The sequence below is a fragment of the Camelus bactrianus genome, chromosome 6, assembly GCF_048773025.1.
Source record: "Camelus bactrianus isolate YW-2024 breed Bactrian camel chromosome 6, ASM4877302v1, whole genome shotgun sequence".
NCBI lineage: Eukaryota > Metazoa > Chordata > Mammalia > Artiodactyla > Camelidae > Camelus > Camelus bactrianus.
Genome location: NC_133544.1, coordinates 12,571,119 through 12,587,251, shown reverse-complemented (window position 1 = coordinate 12,587,251; position 16,133 = coordinate 12,571,119). Strand labels below are relative to the sequence as shown.

The window sequence follows — 16,133 nt, the reverse complement described above, 5'->3', positions numbered from 1 at the left end:
CCCCACCCCAGCACATGTAGCACATAACTAGCAATGAGAAGCTGCTGGTTATTGATTAAAGTTACTTTTGCACTTGACTTTTGGATTAATGGGGAAAATGGTGACTCAAGAATTTCCAAAAAATGTGGCTTAGAGAATACATTGCTCAGTAGATAAACTGCATTAAAAAAAGAAAAAAAGAAAAACCATCTTGAATTTGGTTTAAACAACTAAAGCACAAAAACTATGATCTTATCCCATTGGGCATTTTAGAATCTGAATTCACATACTTGGTCCCTAAGTCTGTTATAACTGTTGGCTGCCTGTGACTTAAGAGCTCAGTCCGTTAAAGCATAGAGCTAATGAGGCCCAAGTCATGAGTCTAGTGTCATTAATGGTCAGTTATTTTGCTCTGTTCTCTATTCCTGACCCCAGCTTGCTGTGTTGCATATTCATGACCTTGGTTACAAGGGTGGACCAGGTCAGAGAGAGAACAGTGCAAATCCATCACCACAGCTACTAGCAAAACAAGCACAAGCCCCATGAATGGAGGGCAAGATGTGTCCTCTCCTACACAAAGGAAAGTGTTTAAAAAGCAAACAGACAAACAAGAATGGGGCATACATGCAAAATGAATGGTGCTGTTTGGAAATACGGCATTTTGGACCATTAACTAAATATATTGATAAACATTACAAGCTGGAACACACAGTAGGACATGTAATAGTCTGGTTATGATTCACTTAAAATTATGGGACACTAAGTAGACATGTGCTAAAATTGATAATATTTTTCTCATGGTACCAAGTCATGGTCTAACACTTAATATGTTATGATGGTAACATTTCAAATTTAAATGTAACATTAGAATTTTCCCTATATTCTTTACCTAAGAGTCATTATAAAAGATAACAGCAAAAAAAAAAAGATAGCAAAATTTTAAATGGAAAAATAATTAGGTATTTTGATGTTGACAGAGATAGTAAAGCTTGTGTAATAATCATGTATAATATTCAATGAAATGTAAATCTACACACAAACAGCAGGACTGTTCCGGCTATTGGCAATGATTAGTGAGGTAGAGAATCCCAAATGGTGGATAATCATCAAAGTATACTGGGCTATGAGGCAGAGAAGGAGGAAGCTGGGGATGATGGAGAGGTAGAAGACATGATTTCTTTCTACTTTCTACTTTCTATCATCTTTCTGGAAGATAGCTCAGGTGAGGGTCTCCACTTTGGAATTACAAATTTCTTGAGGAAAATCCTCTAACTAGATAATCCATCCATGAAGACACAACATACTATAGTTATAGTTAGTGAATGAATTTAGACTGGTGACTTGGTAAAAACCATCAAACCAACCATTCACCTCTCTGTCCCTCTGTCTCTAACTCTGTCTCTGTCTCTGTCTCTGTCCTTCTGTCTCTGTCTCTGTCTCTGTCTCTGTCTCTCTCTCTCTCTCTCTCTCTCTCTCTCTCTCTCTCTCACACACACACACACACACACACACACAGAGTCATTTTCTCAAAAGAGTGTAAGCTCCATGAAGGCTAGGAGATGGATCCACCTTACCTATCTGATTTAAAATACCAACTCCCAGAGAAACAGCACAGAACAAGACTGAAGTTAGGGATCCTTGGATCATCTCTTTCAGTGAAAGCATGGAGTTATCAATTCAGTGTTTGACAGTGAGCGAGTCTCCTCATCGCTTTAGAAAAACGCAAAATGGAAAATAAGAAGTGTCCTCCAGCTATTGGAAGAATTGCAAAGCAAATGTTTTACTTTTTCTTCTACACTCTACTCTTTGTGTGAGAGATACAGCTATTACTACATTTCTATGATCTTATTTTAATTTTAAATCCTTGGGTAAGAAGTATCTCTATAAAAACCAAATTTTAATCTTATTCTTTGTGCTTCTTCCAAAAAAATTAAAAATATACTCTATTAAACTACAAGATTTAGAGTGTAATGCTTACTTGCTTGGTCCTCTGAAATAGATTTTTGGGTTCCCCCACTTAAATTAGGCCAATCACTGAATCTCTCAGTCCTTCAGTTTCTACTTAAGGATAATAATGATACCAGCCTCACAGGATGGGCAAGAGGATGAAATAATACATTTAACACAGGGATTGGCCATAGCCAATGCTCAGCAAATGTTAATTTTTAAACTATCCCCATTTCTCCATTTGTCTTCTTCATCTTCAATATATGTATATTTGCATGTGTACACACATATGTGACATAGATGTATAATACGTGTTATACATGTACAATTTATAATCATATATATTACAATCTCAGGCACAAGGTTTTATAGCTGGGAAGAATTTTTAGATCAAATCTAAACCTCTTGTTTTACCCCTGAGTATGTACTTAGACTCAGATGGGTGATCAGGTTAGGGACAGAAATGATATTCAAACTGTGATTCCTGGCTTTGGGCTGCATTCTCTCTACTTTTCTTCAGTTCAACATTATTTTATTTTAGTAATGATAATAACCGTTTTCTCTCAATATCATGAAATATTGCACAGGCTTTTGATTCTCAGTGCATTATGACTTCACAATAATGTGCTTATTTTCCTGGTTGCTGATCTCCTCATAAATTAGGAAGTTTATTCACTTAAAGAAATCTTTATGACAACCCAGTGATCACCTAGGTAGTCAGAAGAACCTGCCTTGTGAATTAGGCAACTCCTTCACATGGTACATTAAAAAATTTCATATATTAATTTCATTAGAACTTCTGAGCAAGGGCTCACACTCTATTTTATGCTCCATCACTGACTCACAGCAAGATCTTGGGCAAATCACTTGACCTTCTTATGTTTCAGTGTGTCAAACTAGCCATAAAACTGAGTAAAGCATGACCTCATTACAAATCCAATAGACTTGAAAGCTAAGATGTGCTTTGATACATTAAAGAATTACCAAAAGCAAACGCTAACTGGTAAAACATGAAGAATCACAATAGTGAACTTTACTATAATAAGTAAAATGATTTTGAAATACAGTGTTTAGCAGGTAAAGTCATGAAAAAGTTTCAAAGTGTTTTATTTGGTGAAATAGGTTAAATGATAGAGGAAGAAATATTATTTTAGAGAATGCCTGGTTTTCAAAACCAAGATTGTTACAACTTAATTAGAAAGAGTGGAAGACTATTAGAAGCTAATAAATCCTTAATAATTAAACACATTTCATTTCTAGGTCATTATTTCCCTCTACTTACACAATGTATACTATGTTTTAAAATATATTTAACTAACTACTATATGAAAAGCCTGGCAAAGGAATACAAATTCCTTTAGTGTGTTTGGCCATTTAGACTGTAACTCACTGTATTATTGAATATTCTTTAAGTTGACCTTGTATTAGTCCCTTTCACCTGTTTCCCTATTTCCAACTCTCCCATTAATATATGCATTTATTCCCACTCAGGTTTACCACCATGAGCACAAAGTGATGATGATGGTGGCTGGTAGATGTGTTAAGTGAATGATGTCTTTCTAACCTGCAGAGGGAAGGCAGCACCATTCCCTGGCTTGCTGCTGCAGCCTCTCTTTAAATAGTAAAACAGGTTCACTCTTTCTGCAGCATTCCAGAAGGAACATCTGAGAACAGTTCCACAGATGCTTGTCTGAGGTTATCCCAGAAGCCCTGTAGCATCTACAATGTGCCTGAACATTTTCCATTATTTTAAAGCATCTTCCTGCAGACTTTGTCAAAGCCAGAAACAAACATAAGCAAGCTAAACCTTTTCTAGCAGAGCTTGTCAGTCATAGACGTTGCCACATTCTCTGAAAGAGTAAGCAAATGATAACTTGCAACTGTCGCCCAGGCCCTGTAAACAAAAGATCAAATTCTGTGCTCTGCCTTGGCAAGAAAAGAAACTGCAGCATTTTGTCAAGATTTTTTACAAAGTTCTGGGCTTCAAATTTATAACTGTATTGTCCTTTTTCTAGTTTACAGAAAATTGAAAACATCAGTAAATGTGAAGATTAAAATACTACCAGAAAAGGAATATAATTAAGATTGCGTGTTAAAATATGGTCTAGCTTCATAGTAGAGTCAATTAGCTGTGTGTTCCCAGCTGTAATCTGGGGGGTTCTAAGTACCTATTTTTTTTCCTTCTTTGTTTCTATGGATCTATGAATAAAAATCTGATCCTCTCAGGACCAAGAAAAGTAACCAAAAAAATTCAAAGTATGGGTATTAAAGTCTATTGAAGATGCACAGGTACATTAATGTAAATAAGACTGGGGTCAGGATGAATAGTATTTTCCATAGGAAAAAAGAGAACAAAACAGTAGGGAAGAGAGATTATTCAGGCATACAAAAAATTACTCAGTGGAAACATAAAAACATTAAAATAAGCATATGAGCATGACATAGATTCAGCAAATTGAACACATGTAATTTGTTTCAGATATCATTTCAAATTTTGAAAAGCAAAACGTCTGACCAATTTCTTGCACGAGGAAAACTGCCTTGCCCCTTCTAGACCCCATTCCTCGGCAACTGAAGGTGTGCGGTCAATTCCTCTGCCCCCGGCTCCTCGCGGCCGCCCCCTGCCCTAGGACCGCTCGCAGCTCCGCGGACCGAGGCGGCCAGCTCGGGACGCAGTGGCGAGGGGCCAGGGGAACCCCACTACCCCAGCGGAAGGGTAGGGGATGTGAGGTGAAGGAGAGCCCCACAGGTAGGGGTAGGGTGAGGGGCTGTCGGCTTCTGAAGCCCAGGGCCGCCCCAAGTCGGGGCTATGCAGATATTCTGTCCTCGCCTCGGCCACGGGCGGGCATCCCTGAAGACTCCTCCCGATACCTGCCCCACGGCCCAGTGCCTCCCCGACCCCAAACCCTCTGCGTCCGGGTCCCGGACCGGGCCCGCGGTGGCGGAACGCAGCGGGCGGTGGGAAGCCGGGCGCGCCGGGGGGCGGGGCTAGCGGGCAAGGCCCCACCCCCGAGCGAGGCGGCCACGGCCGCGGCGGAGGGATACGGAGCGCCATATATATATTGCCGAGCGCAGTCTGGCACTTCGGCAGTGGTGCTGGGAGCCTCGAGGGCGCGGCGCCGTTACTCGCAGTTGGGCGGCGGCGCAGGTGGCGGCGGCATATCGCTCAGTGCACACCGCGCTTTAACAGCAGCAGCAACAGCAGCAGCAGCAGCAGCAGCAGCAGCAGCAGCAGCAGCAGCGGAGGCACCTCTGCGGTCACAGCCCCTGCGCTGGTGCAGCCACCGTCGCTCTCTCTGCTCTTCCTCCCTTCACTCGCACTATGGTAGGTTGGGAGTGGCAAAAGCCAGCTTAGCAGCTGCCGGACCATAATTTCTTACCAAATTTTTAGTTTAGTCTGTTGTTTTCTTCTCTCTTTTTCTTTTCTTTGGTGGGTTTTTTTCTCCCTCTTTTCCGGGTGTTACGCAGCAGCTGCCGTTTAGGATGCATTCCGGATTTGCATCTCGGTTTTCTTGGCCAGGATCCTCGTTTAAATTTTGATCCCTCTTGGCGGTGGGCTGTCCCTGGGTAGGGGCTCCAAGTCCAGCTGCACCAGAGTCCTCTGCATCCAACCCCTCCCCCAGCCCCGCAACACTGCATCCAGCGCGCCGCATCCGGTCTGCCCGCAACGCTGCGCCTCGGCCGGGGCCCCGGGGAGGGCAGGGGACCCGGGCGGAGCCGGGCACTGGACCCCCCCACCCCACCCCGCTTCCCCGCCTCTCCAGCAAGGAGGCAGTGGATCAGGCGGGCCGCGGAGAATGAATGGGCCGGAGCGAGCCGGTGGCGCACGTTGTTCCGGCCGGGTCTTGGGGGGCGCTTTCAGCCTCCCCCCACCCCCTGGCTGTCCCCGCTGGTCGCGTTCTCCCGGTCGCTCTTTCCTCCTCCCTCCTGGGGGGCGCGGCGCGGGCGTGGGTTGGGAAGGAAGGAGCCGGGGAAGGGTGGGGTGGGGGCAGGAAGGCGCGGGGTGGGGGGCGGAGAGGGCGGAAGCGGCAGGCCGGCCGCCCTGCGACCGGGCGCGGCCCTGCGGTGTGGCCGGGGCCGGTGTCTCCCCGTCCCGCACTCCTGCAGCCCCCCACCTAGTGCAGCAGTAAAGGCGTGCGTGAGCCTCTGTACACCAGGAGGTCCCTTCCCGCGGGAGGCGCTCGGCTTGCGCTAATTGGGGCGGTGGGGGGCGGGGGAGGAGGGAGCTGGCGCGCGGCTCGGTTTCCATTAGAGACGCAAAGTTTCTGCACCGGGAGGAGGCGGCGGCGCGGCGGGCTCGCCGCCTGGGAGAGCAGAAGCGGGTGGGAGGCTCGGGGCGGACTTGGCCTCCGCCTGCCGGGCGGCCCGGGAGTGGGAGTGGGGAGGGCTATCTCCCTAACCTGGGAGGGGCGATGCCTCGACCTTGCCCAGGGGCCGCCTCTCCCCCTGCACTCGCCTGCACTCGGGGCCTCCCCTCAGCCGGCGTTTCCCCTGCTCCGCGCCACTTCCCAGTCCGAAGGGAGATGCCCTCCACGTTTCTGCTTTCTCTGCAGCCTCTAGATTGCCAGATACGCCTGTGCGCCTCGCTGGGTGTGTTTTCCACAGCCCCCTTCCTCCCTTGGCGGGCAGAGCTGACATCACTCGCAGCATTTTTCTGGCTTAGCCGGGGGTGAGGGGAGGGTGGAGGAGAGATGACTCCCAGCAGGGTCAGCGCACCTTTGCCCCCGAGGCCAACGCGGATTTCGTGGTGGGGTGTGCTTCTTTGTCGAGGAAGGCTGATGCTCTCCATAACCACTCTAATAGAGTTTTGCGGCGAGGTGAGACTGTTTCCCCGGTGAGGTGACAGCTTCTTTGTACGAGGTGTGGCAGCGCTTCCTGTTGTACAAGACAGACGTTGCCCTGGCGTTACATAAATCATCATGTCTCCTTCATTCGGTATAAAGAAAACCAACTTGCTGTGACGGGGGTAGAAAGGAAGACCTCGTTCTAATTTGAAAAAATAAGTTTTTCCCCTAATCAATATATCGGAGCCCCATTCCTGTTGTGCAAGTTTTCATGTAAGAGAATAAACTTAATGTTGTCAGCCTTCTATTAGGACTTATTTTGGAACTGGCTTCATTAGGCATCCTTCATTAAAATAAAAATACTATTAGTTCTCCTTGAGATCTCGAATTCCCCTGGCTGGAGGCACGGGTTCTGTGTTGCAGAGAATAAATAATGCAAGTGAGAATTACCTTCGTGGCCATTACGACCTCTAGTAAAGTGTGTTTATTATGAGCGGCTGATATGTCATCCTTAAAGTGGATAGGTAAATATCCTCTAGCAAAGTTAATGTTCCTCTCTAGAAAAAAGAGGATATAATCTCATAATTATTATGTACTTTTCTCTGTACTTAATTTTTGCAGTTTTGTAACAGCTCGGTTGTAGAATGGTTCCATTTTTTTCCTGGCTTCTGAATCTTAATATAATTTGACCAAGGGCATTAGCTATTCTAAATGGTAGGCTTTTAACAAATAACTGCCTAACTTAAATGATTGGAAAGTATTTATTACATGGAGATGAAGTTGGTGAGGTAACCCACTGCTGTATATTTATTTTTTCTGCTTAATTGTATCTCATAAAATAGACATAAAAGCCTGTTAATCCAACCCAATGCCATTATGTAATGCCAGTTTGGAGGTTTTGAGCTCCCGCAGCAATGCGCAAGGTGCACTAAAAGCCTGCCCCTGGACCCGATCCTGGCTGCGGTGACAGCAGTTACCAGGCTGGGTCCCTTCTTGGGTAGAAGTAGGGACTGCGGCGTCTCTGGCGCAGTAGGTGGCGCTCTTCTTTCTCAGAGCCTGCCCCTGCAGCCCATGCAGTGGGTCTTTTGCCACTAGAGGTGCCATTTTTCAAATTATGAACTGACCCTTCCTAGCTAGATCTCAGAGCACACAGCCGTAGGCCCAGAGAAGACCTGAAATGAGATATTGTCACTTCCTTATCATCCTTAGTTTTTAAAATAGCATAAAGGGTTCCCTTTATTCTAATTGTTTTTATTAAATGACAGTGCTAAAGTTTTCAAGCAATTTTTTTTGAAATTGAAGGATCTCTATTAAAAGCATAATTGGAAAAACTATGTTGTTCTCAATCAAACTCTCGTGGACTGAATTATAACCTTTTCTTTTTCTGTGTAGGCTGATCAACTGACCGAAGAGCAGATTGCTGGTAAGTTAATGACTTCAGGGAGTTTCAGTAGGCCAGAACTAGGCAAACTAAGTTTGGGTGCTCCCTATGGTCTGAGCAGTTTTCTAAGAATTTATTTAAATGAAAACAATAAGCAGAGATATTTAGGTCAAGTCTTAACTCCTTGTCAGTATTTCGGAGATAATGTGAAAGGAAGTGGAACTAAGAATACCCACTTGTGACACTCTGGAGTACTTGACTGTGCTTCACGATATGCCAGGCTTTGTGTGTAATGAGATCTCATTGAGCCTGCTACTCACAAATGTAGTTTAGAATTCTTAACGCTACGGGTCTGTCAGTAATTCACCATGAAAGCTTGTACTTGCTATTCTAAATGGGAATGGGTGAAAATGAATGTGAGAACCACTATGATAATTAGGAAGGGAGTTAATGTTAGTTTAGAATTTTAGCTTTTACTATTTCCTGGAGGGCTTTTTTGAGATGGTTTCTCTTTAGGAAACCAGGAATGCCCTTGAAATACCCTGAATGCCACGTAGAGAGAACACAGTGGTTATGTGGGAATGTACATTTCTGGTAACCACCTCTTCATGTTGCTATGAAACAGGGAGTTCTAATGACTGTAGAAATTTAACAGGAAAGGACCTTAAGGGGGAACACGTGGACCAATCTTCACTTGTCAGATTGGATTTAGGACTAATTTCAGCATGTTCAAGTTTAGGCTTCTTTAAGAATTTGAGTGTACTGTGGTTTTATGGAACTGGTTGCCAGGAGCAACGTTTTGCTTTATGGACTGCTACATGAGGGGCAGTCCAATAGAACTGCTGTGGTCTTTGTTTCAGTTGATAAAGACGAGGCAGTTTCTGTTACTTGCACAACTTGAACGGCTTGCTTTGGCAAGTTCAGGGGAAGGGTGTGCTGTGGCTGGGTTGGGTGAAGGCATTTCTAAAAAGTAAACTTTTGTTTTCAGAATTCAAGGAAGCTTTCTCCCTATTTGACAAAGATGGTGATGGCACCATCACAACAAAGGAACTTGGAACTGTCATGAGGTCACTGGGTCAGAACCCAACAGAAGCCGAATTGCAGGATATGATCAATGAAGTGGATGCTGACGGTAAGGGCTTTAAAACTATGAATGAGTGCCAGTGTTGTGTAATTCAAGTTCAGGCATGTTATGAGATTGTCTTTCAGGTCCCCAGAGCAAACTAAATGTGCAAAGATCCTTTCTGTGGTTGCCTTACAGCCATTGACAATTAAAATAGAAGATTACAGGCCTGCCTTTCGCCCTGCTCATTGTCTAGAACGTTTCCTGGATCGGATCACTGTATTGTTCTTTTTTATTTGCCATGACCTACAGCTCAGTATTTTATCAACTGGCCCATGAGTCTGTGCTGAGTCCTTTTGGGGGAAGGAAAAATAAATAGCCATAGCTTTTTAAAAAGCTAATTGTCTCTTAAGGAGAAAAACCCTACATTAAGTGGGGGAAGAGCACTCTTAGATTGTAATGTAGAAGCGAACACAGCGCAAGCTGTCGGTCGATGTGTTTATTGAGAATTTTGAGGCTCACGTGATGCTTGGAGGTGGGGGTGTATGATGACTGCAGGAAGTAGGTTTACAGAACCTAATAGAAGGGGAAGATGTGTAAGACGCGGAGCCAAGAGAATCAGGCCGTAACCCCTGTAGCAGTTGGTCACCTTTTGGTTGTTCATTCCTCTGGACTCCAGAACAGTGGGCAATAGACTTCTTATTGCTCACTTCCATCAGTAAATAATTTTGACCATCTCCTCCACCCCTCAAAAAAGAAAATCTATGTTTTTTGCGTATCATATTAATTAAATTAATAAATTAACTTATTTAATAAGTAAATTAATCAAATCGACAGATGTAACATTGTAGAACATTACTGAGTTTTTAAAAGATGAGGTAGGAATAAACAATTTGGATCTAGACTACTTTCTAGATGGTCGGCTTGATGGTAGACATTTAAAAAACTGGTACCATGAGGTGATGAAGTAGAATCACACTTGTCTGTGTCACACACCTTAGAAGGCAGGGGTTTGGGGTCATCTCCTTAACAACAGTTTTAGCCCATTTGAGCTACTTCTATAGACTGTTTTCATCCTTAATCTTTTCAAAAAAGAGGCTGTTCATTGTTCTGTCTAGATTGACTGCTAAGGTGATCAGCCATTTGAGAACATGGGTGGCTTTTGTGTAAGCCCTGGGAAACTGTGCTTGGGGACTGGCAGTCTGTTAGGCCCTCAGATTGTATGGAACAAGGTGGGGAGAGTTGTCTCAAGTTATAGAGTCTAGTTTTTGCAGTGAATAAACATTGATGCCTGGGGCATTGCTACCTAGCTGTAAGAGAAAGCTTTTCAAGTAATTGATTTTGTCATCCATGAATATCAATGATGCTTTAAAATTTTAGAGGCCAAATAGATTTGAAGGGATCTCTGAGTTACTATTTTAATTTAAAGGTACTAGTGAAAATGAGTGACTTAAGACTTTTTTCTTCTAATTTAATTTTTATTTATGTGTAATTCAGGTTACACTGTTGCTCCAGTGGCTTGTCTTTGGGGTATTTATCTAACTGTTGGTTTTAAAGGAGGAATTGTTTGGAATACTGGCCATAGAACAGATTCTTCTGACAGTTTCCTAAATGTTAATGGTCTGAGCTGAGAAAACACTTCTGAGCCTTGCTCTTAATGGGAAATAAAGATACTGAGTTGGGGAGAAAATGATTTGGTGACTTATTATAAAGTGGCTGAGACATGGCTCCTGGAGAAGACTTTCTTAACACTTTATGATCCCTGGCATAACAAAGTCAACTTTCCCCATCTCATAATCCTTTTCTTTCCTAAAAACATTGTGTACTCGTGGCAGTCCAGTTATAGACCATTACTAGCATCACTCGCCCAGGCATAGTTAGATCTGAGTGATCTCCCCAATTTGGGGGAAGGCAAACTCAAGTGCTTCCCTTGGGAGTGGAAAGATTCAGCCTGTGTTGCTGTGTGCTTTATCCTCTTGAACTGTACAAACCCTTCAGTGGCCGGGAATCTGTACGTGCATTTTCCTTTGTATCATTAAACGCTATCCTAATTACTGGTTTGAATTATGTGAATCATGTGAAGTTGCCCTGTGAAGTATTTGAATAGTTCAGACCTAAGATGGTTCAACCTGCTAAAATAATTTACCAGTTTGTCCTAACAGGTGCTTACTGTTCTATAAAGTGGTTCTAAAATTGCCACCACAGAGTAGCATTACTGGAGCACTTATTTCACATGAGCTTTTGTTTTTTAATTTGAGGTAATGGCACCATTGACTTCCCAGAATTTTTGACTATGATGGCTAGAAAAATGAAAGATACAGACAGTGAAGAAGAAATCCGTGAGGCATTCCGAGTCTTTGACAAGGTAATCCTGCGTCTGCATTGCAGACTGTACTTAAATATGGCTTTTTGGCTGTCATTTCTAAAAGCTTTAACATTCTGTTCTAGTTAGATCACTTACCTAACTGCCTGAGCCTTGTAATCTCACTTTCAAATATCCTGACTTATTGCGGTAACTTTATCAGATGAGAGTAAGCATAATAAATAGTAGAGAAATTTTGAACCAAGTTTCTTGGTGGTTACTTTCAGTTTCTGTTAGCTTTTGAAAAGCCCCTGCATTTTTTGCATTGGCTAACTGCATGTATATATACCTACTATATACATGCAGTATATATACACTGGAGGTTGGAGAATTGTCAGTGAACACAGAGTTGGCAGTTACATGAGGGGCAGTTGAGATGAAGTGAGAGACCTGCTTGCCCACACTGAACCACTATGAGGTCCTGTCAGTAACGAGTGCTGAATGTTCACAGGATGGCAATGGTTACATCAGTGCTGCAGAGCTACGTCACGTCATGACAAACTTAGGAGAAAAACTAACAGATGAGGAAGTAGATGAAATGATCAGAGAAGCAGATATTGATGGAGATGGACAAGTCAACTACGAAGGTAAAAGACTACGTTTCTCTAGCTTAGTTTTTAATAGCCTCCCCTTTAGGATCCATAAACAAGTTAATTGCTTCACTAGACTTTCACTGATAGTTTTTTTCTTATGCAGAGTAGAGATACTGTATTCATTAAAGCTGCTTTTGAAGATAACCAAAGGTTATGATTATTTGTCTTTTCAGAATTCGTACAGATGATGACTGCAAAGTGAAGAGCTACTTTCAACTCCTTTTTCCCCCCTCTAGAAGAATCAAATTGAATCTTTTACTTACCTCTTGCAAAAAAAAAAAAGAAAAAAAAAAGTTCATTTACTCATTCTGTTTCTATATAGCAAAATTGAATGTCAAAAGTACCTTCTGTCCACACACACAAGAAATCTGCATGTATTGGTTGGTGGTCCTGTCCCCTAAAGATCAAGCTACACATCAGTTTTCCGATATAAATACTTGTCCTACCTTAATGATAAGGAAGCACTTAGTGGACTCCTTGCAGGTCCATTTGCTCATGATTAATACACTGTTTGGGCTGGCCAGTTTTTCATGCATGCCGCTTGACAATTGAGCACAGTCAGGCGTTTGTATTAAAAACGAAAAATGAAAAAACAGATTCAAAACCTACTCAAATGGGTTCTAGTTTGGTTTGTTAGTATAAATTGTCATAGCTGGTTTCCTGAAAACAACCATTTAAAATTGGTTTGCCTCAGGATGCCGTGCTGCAGAGTGGGTGGAGGATACACTGTCTAGGCACGGCCCCACTAGCAGGATGGCCCTCTTGTAACTTCCCTGTGCCCCGACCCATGATGACCATGACACATCCTGGTGGCATGCCAGTGTGTGTTGGTTTAGCATTGTCTGCATTGTGCTAGAGCAAAATGGGTGTCAGGCTATCACCGTTCACACAAATTTTTAAAAAGAAACGTTTATCAAGGGAGCATCTTTGGACTCTCTGTTTTTAAAACCTTCTGAACCATGACTTGGAGCCAGCAGAGTAGGCTGTGGCTGTGGACTTCAGCACAACCATCAACATTGCTGTTCAAGAAATTACAATTTACGTCCATTCCAAGTTGTAAATGCTAGTCTTTTTTTTTTTTTTCCAATAAAAAGACCATTAACTTAAAGTGGTGTTAAATGCTTTGTAAAGCTGAGATCTAAATGGGGACAAGGCAGTTGAAGGGATGGCCAGTGTACCTTTAAATGCCCACAGCCCAGCATTGGGTTTCCCTCCCTCTCTCTGACGTCCCAGCCCCAGCCTCTGAGCCTGAGACCTTGCCTAAAACCAAGCAGATACTGATTGCTTCATCTTATTTATGGACGTGTAGGTCTACTTGTAATTTCACTGGGGTGGGGGGGAGTGAATCATGGTAACTTAATGATTATTCAGGCAGTAGAGCTCTTAATGAAGGAAAAAACCCACTTTCTCTCAAGCATGTATTTAGGGGTTCTTATCAATTGTGCTGCTGATTACCTGTTTTATGTAACTACTTGAGACCATCTGTGCAAGAGACATGATTTAGTGTGTCTGTAATTCGATCCTCGCTGTGTGTGGTAGAAGCAGTAGTCACTTCTTAGCCAGTCTCTTCATGCCTAAAAGACACTACCAGTCAGTCACCTTTTGATTCACGATTTTTAATTTATGACTACTTAACCTTAGAGTCTTTTAAACTTTTTTTTTTTTAAGTTGACCTGACTTTGCTTTTTTTCCCCCAAGTAGAACTAAACTGGCCTCCCAGCTTGAAGGTAAAACTCCAGCCCAGAGGGAATTTTTTGTTTCTTTATAAACCTGTAACCAAAATGACGAGATGCTGGTACTGGTCTTTGCAGTGGGTTTGGTTTGCTTAAAAGCCCCCCCCAAAAAAGGAATATTTGCATTTAGTGCAGAGCTCTCTTTGAAATGAAGGCTGGATGTGCGTTTTTCAGGGTGTTAACTGGTTGTATCTTATTAGCAAGGAGATTTGGGTTTTGAACGTTTGTGTGGGAGGTTTTAATTTGCCAGGGAACAGCGGCAGGCTGCTAGCGAGGCAGTGAGAAGCTCTTGGCAGCCAAATGGGTGCATTCAGGGTTGATTTATAGAGACCCTCAGCTTCTCCCTCTCCTGCTCCTTGTCTCTCTGGCATTTTGCAGCGCGTTAGTTTTCCCGCCAGAGGGGTGGGTCAGAGCGGTGGAGAGGAACCCGCCAGCCTTTGCTGCTTGTCTTTAGACTGGATGGTTGGGTAGATGGGATGTTGACAGCATGAGCTAGACTTTGCTTTCATAACTCCCTGAATCTGAAAGGAACATCTCAGAATACCTCGGGGTGGGGGGGGTTTCTGAGATTGGACTGGGGTTTCTGGTTCAAGTAAGTTAATAACCTGGATGTTTCTTGTAGGGAGGTCAAGCAGCCTCACTGTTGACCCAGTCTCAGGCCTGTGGCTGATGACCTCTTGGTAATTTTAAAAAGGGTTTGGGGTGGTTTGACTTGTTTCTTACCCTTCCACCCAGTCTTTTGCTAGAAGCTGGGTGGACTTAATTTTAGCGGTCCTACAGTCTTAGAAGACTACTTTTGAAACCAGATTCTTAAATGGCCAGGATCCTGTATGGGAACCAGAAACCGTTCCCCCAGGGAATGCTGAGTTCCAGCTTGGCGGAAGCCGAGTCCATCTCTGGCCTGTGAAGGGACGGCCAGCGGTTGGGTGCTGGCAGCCTGCAGGAGTTTGTGAGAGGAAGTAGCTGGCTGTTACGGCAGTCCTCTTCAAAGCTGGTTAGCACCTTCCTGTCAACTCTTGCCCCTACTTCTAACTGCTCTATAAATATATACATATATTTATATATATAAAGTGACTAGTTTAACTGGCATCCCGCTTGAGCCTGAGACTTGCCATAAAAAAAACTGCTGTGTACTTGGCACACACTTTCATAGTTTTGTTCTCCATCTGTTTGGGGTAGGTGTTGAGCGAGGCAATGTATCTTGATATTTCAGATGGGCTTTTGATGCACTGTTGCCAAGGAAGGCTTTTTCTGATTTTTTGACAAATGAATTTTTGCACACTTTAATTGGTGTCTTTCGGCAACTTAAAACACATTGAAAATTAGCTACTGTACATATTTTTATATTCTCTTTATAAATGCATGTCTGACTGTACTTGTACCCATATTGTAAGGCGGGGCCGGCCACCAGGCCTCGCGCTGCTGTGACCCATCGGAGTAGCAGCATATTAGCAGCCCCTCAGCGTACTGGGAACTTCTTCCTAAACGAATGTAAATTTGGTCAAGTCTGCTCTTCGTCCATTCAATTATTTTAAACATTTCGATTAATTATTGTATATCCAAAATACATTTACCCTTTTGACAGTAACTAGATTCCACGAATGTGTCTTACTAATCTATCCCTTCAGCTGGCAGTTACTATTTTCTCTTTTGATCCCTTGAAGTTGTCCTGTAGGAGACAGAAATTCTCTGCTGTCTGTATCCCTTGAAGTAAGAAGGTAGCGGTATGGGTGCAGTGTGTGTTCTTTCTCCAGATCTGTGATAATGTTCACTAGACACGTCTGTAGCAAAGATGGCGGTAGTTCCTTTGTTCCCGAAGTCACCCTTCACCGTGGCGATCGGAAAAGGACATGTACTTGAACGTTTCTGTAAATCTCAAGATAAACTGTTCGGAGATTTAACCACCTCTCTGATGGGGGACCAACTCTATGGAAATTGTAAATAAGTTTTATTTATAAACCTGGCACTGTATTCAATAAACATTTCTGCAGCCTTTCATCTCTAACTGCGAACTCTGTAGGTTTTTAGCTTGCAATGTTTCCATCCCTTTTGCTCAATGAACAAGCTATACCTGCCCTCGGGTGGGATTCCACCGTGGCTGTAGTATGGTAGGTGAGGGGCCAGAAACACAACAGACACGTCCCACTACAGCTTTACCCTGGTTTTACAGTTTTAGGTGTTAACTATCTGACATTTTAACAGAGTCTCTTGGCATATTAACGTATCCATGTTTGCTTTATGCAAAAATCCACACTATAAGAAGATTCATTCCCCTTTAACCTCGAGGTTAA

General features: G+C 43.3%; 1 protein-coding gene across 1 annotated transcript; it reads left to right on the top strand.

Moving 5' to 3' along the window:
* The first annotated feature begins 4,995 nt into the window (after positions 1 to 4,995).
* Positions 4,996 to 15,847, top strand: CALM1 (calmodulin 1). The gene is made up of 6 exons (XM_010968685.3): positions 4,996 to 5,251; positions 8,103 to 8,133; positions 9,080 to 9,223; positions 11,413 to 11,519; positions 11,968 to 12,103; positions 12,283 to 15,847. Exons 1-6 carry the CDS (start codon positions 5,249 to 5,251, stop codon positions 12,309 to 12,311), a joined length of 450 nt encoding a protein of 149 aa, XP_010966987.1. The 5' UTR covers positions 4,996 to 5,248; the 3' UTR covers positions 12,312 to 15,847.
* Positions 15,848 to 16,133: the final 286 nt, after the last annotated feature.